The 364-nt window shown below is 43.1% G+C and overlaps 1 pseudogene across 1 annotated transcript in view; it reads left to right on the top strand.

The window, feature by feature from the left end:
• The window catches only part of TEOVI_000261000:pseudogene, a 1,379-nt pseudogene extending 1,028 nt beyond the window's left edge, over positions 1–351 (top strand). The window contains exon 2 of the mRNA in view: positions 1–351. This exon is cut by the window's left edge and continues 450 nt beyond it. Coding sequence covers positions 1–351 — 351 coding nt within the window.
• The last annotated feature ends 13 nt before the right edge of the window (positions 352–364 follow it).

The raw sequence follows: 364 nt of genomic DNA, 5'->3' as shown, positions 1-364 counted from the left end.
TACGAAACGCAAATGAAAGGCTTGCAGCTGGCGGTGCAAACTGCATACGAAGCTACAAGAATAAAACCACCAGACCAGGCCGCCACAGCGGTAACACCACCAGAGGTTCCGAAGGTAGACGAAACAGACGCAACGTGCGAAAAAAAAGGACCAGGGGATAACTGCAAAGAAGGATGCAAAGTTGTTGAAGATGAAGGTGACAAAAAGAAGTGCGTAAAGAATCCGGATTACAAAACACAGCAAGTAGAGGGAGGAGAGAAAGATAGCAAAACCGGAACCACAAACACCACAGGAAGCAATTCTTTTGTCATTAAAAAGTCCCCTCTTTTGCTTGCATTTTTGATTCTATAATTAAGATTTTAAA

This window comes from Trypanosoma equiperdum (assembly GCF_001457755.1).
Source record: "Trypanosoma equiperdum strain OVI genome assembly, contig: ctg_573, whole genome shotgun sequence".
Lineage (NCBI taxonomy): Eukaryota > Euglenozoa > Kinetoplastea > Trypanosomatida > Trypanosomatidae > Trypanosoma > Trypanosoma equiperdum.
Note: the sequence above shows the minus strand (reverse complement) of the source record. Positions and strands in the feature narration are given on the sequence as shown.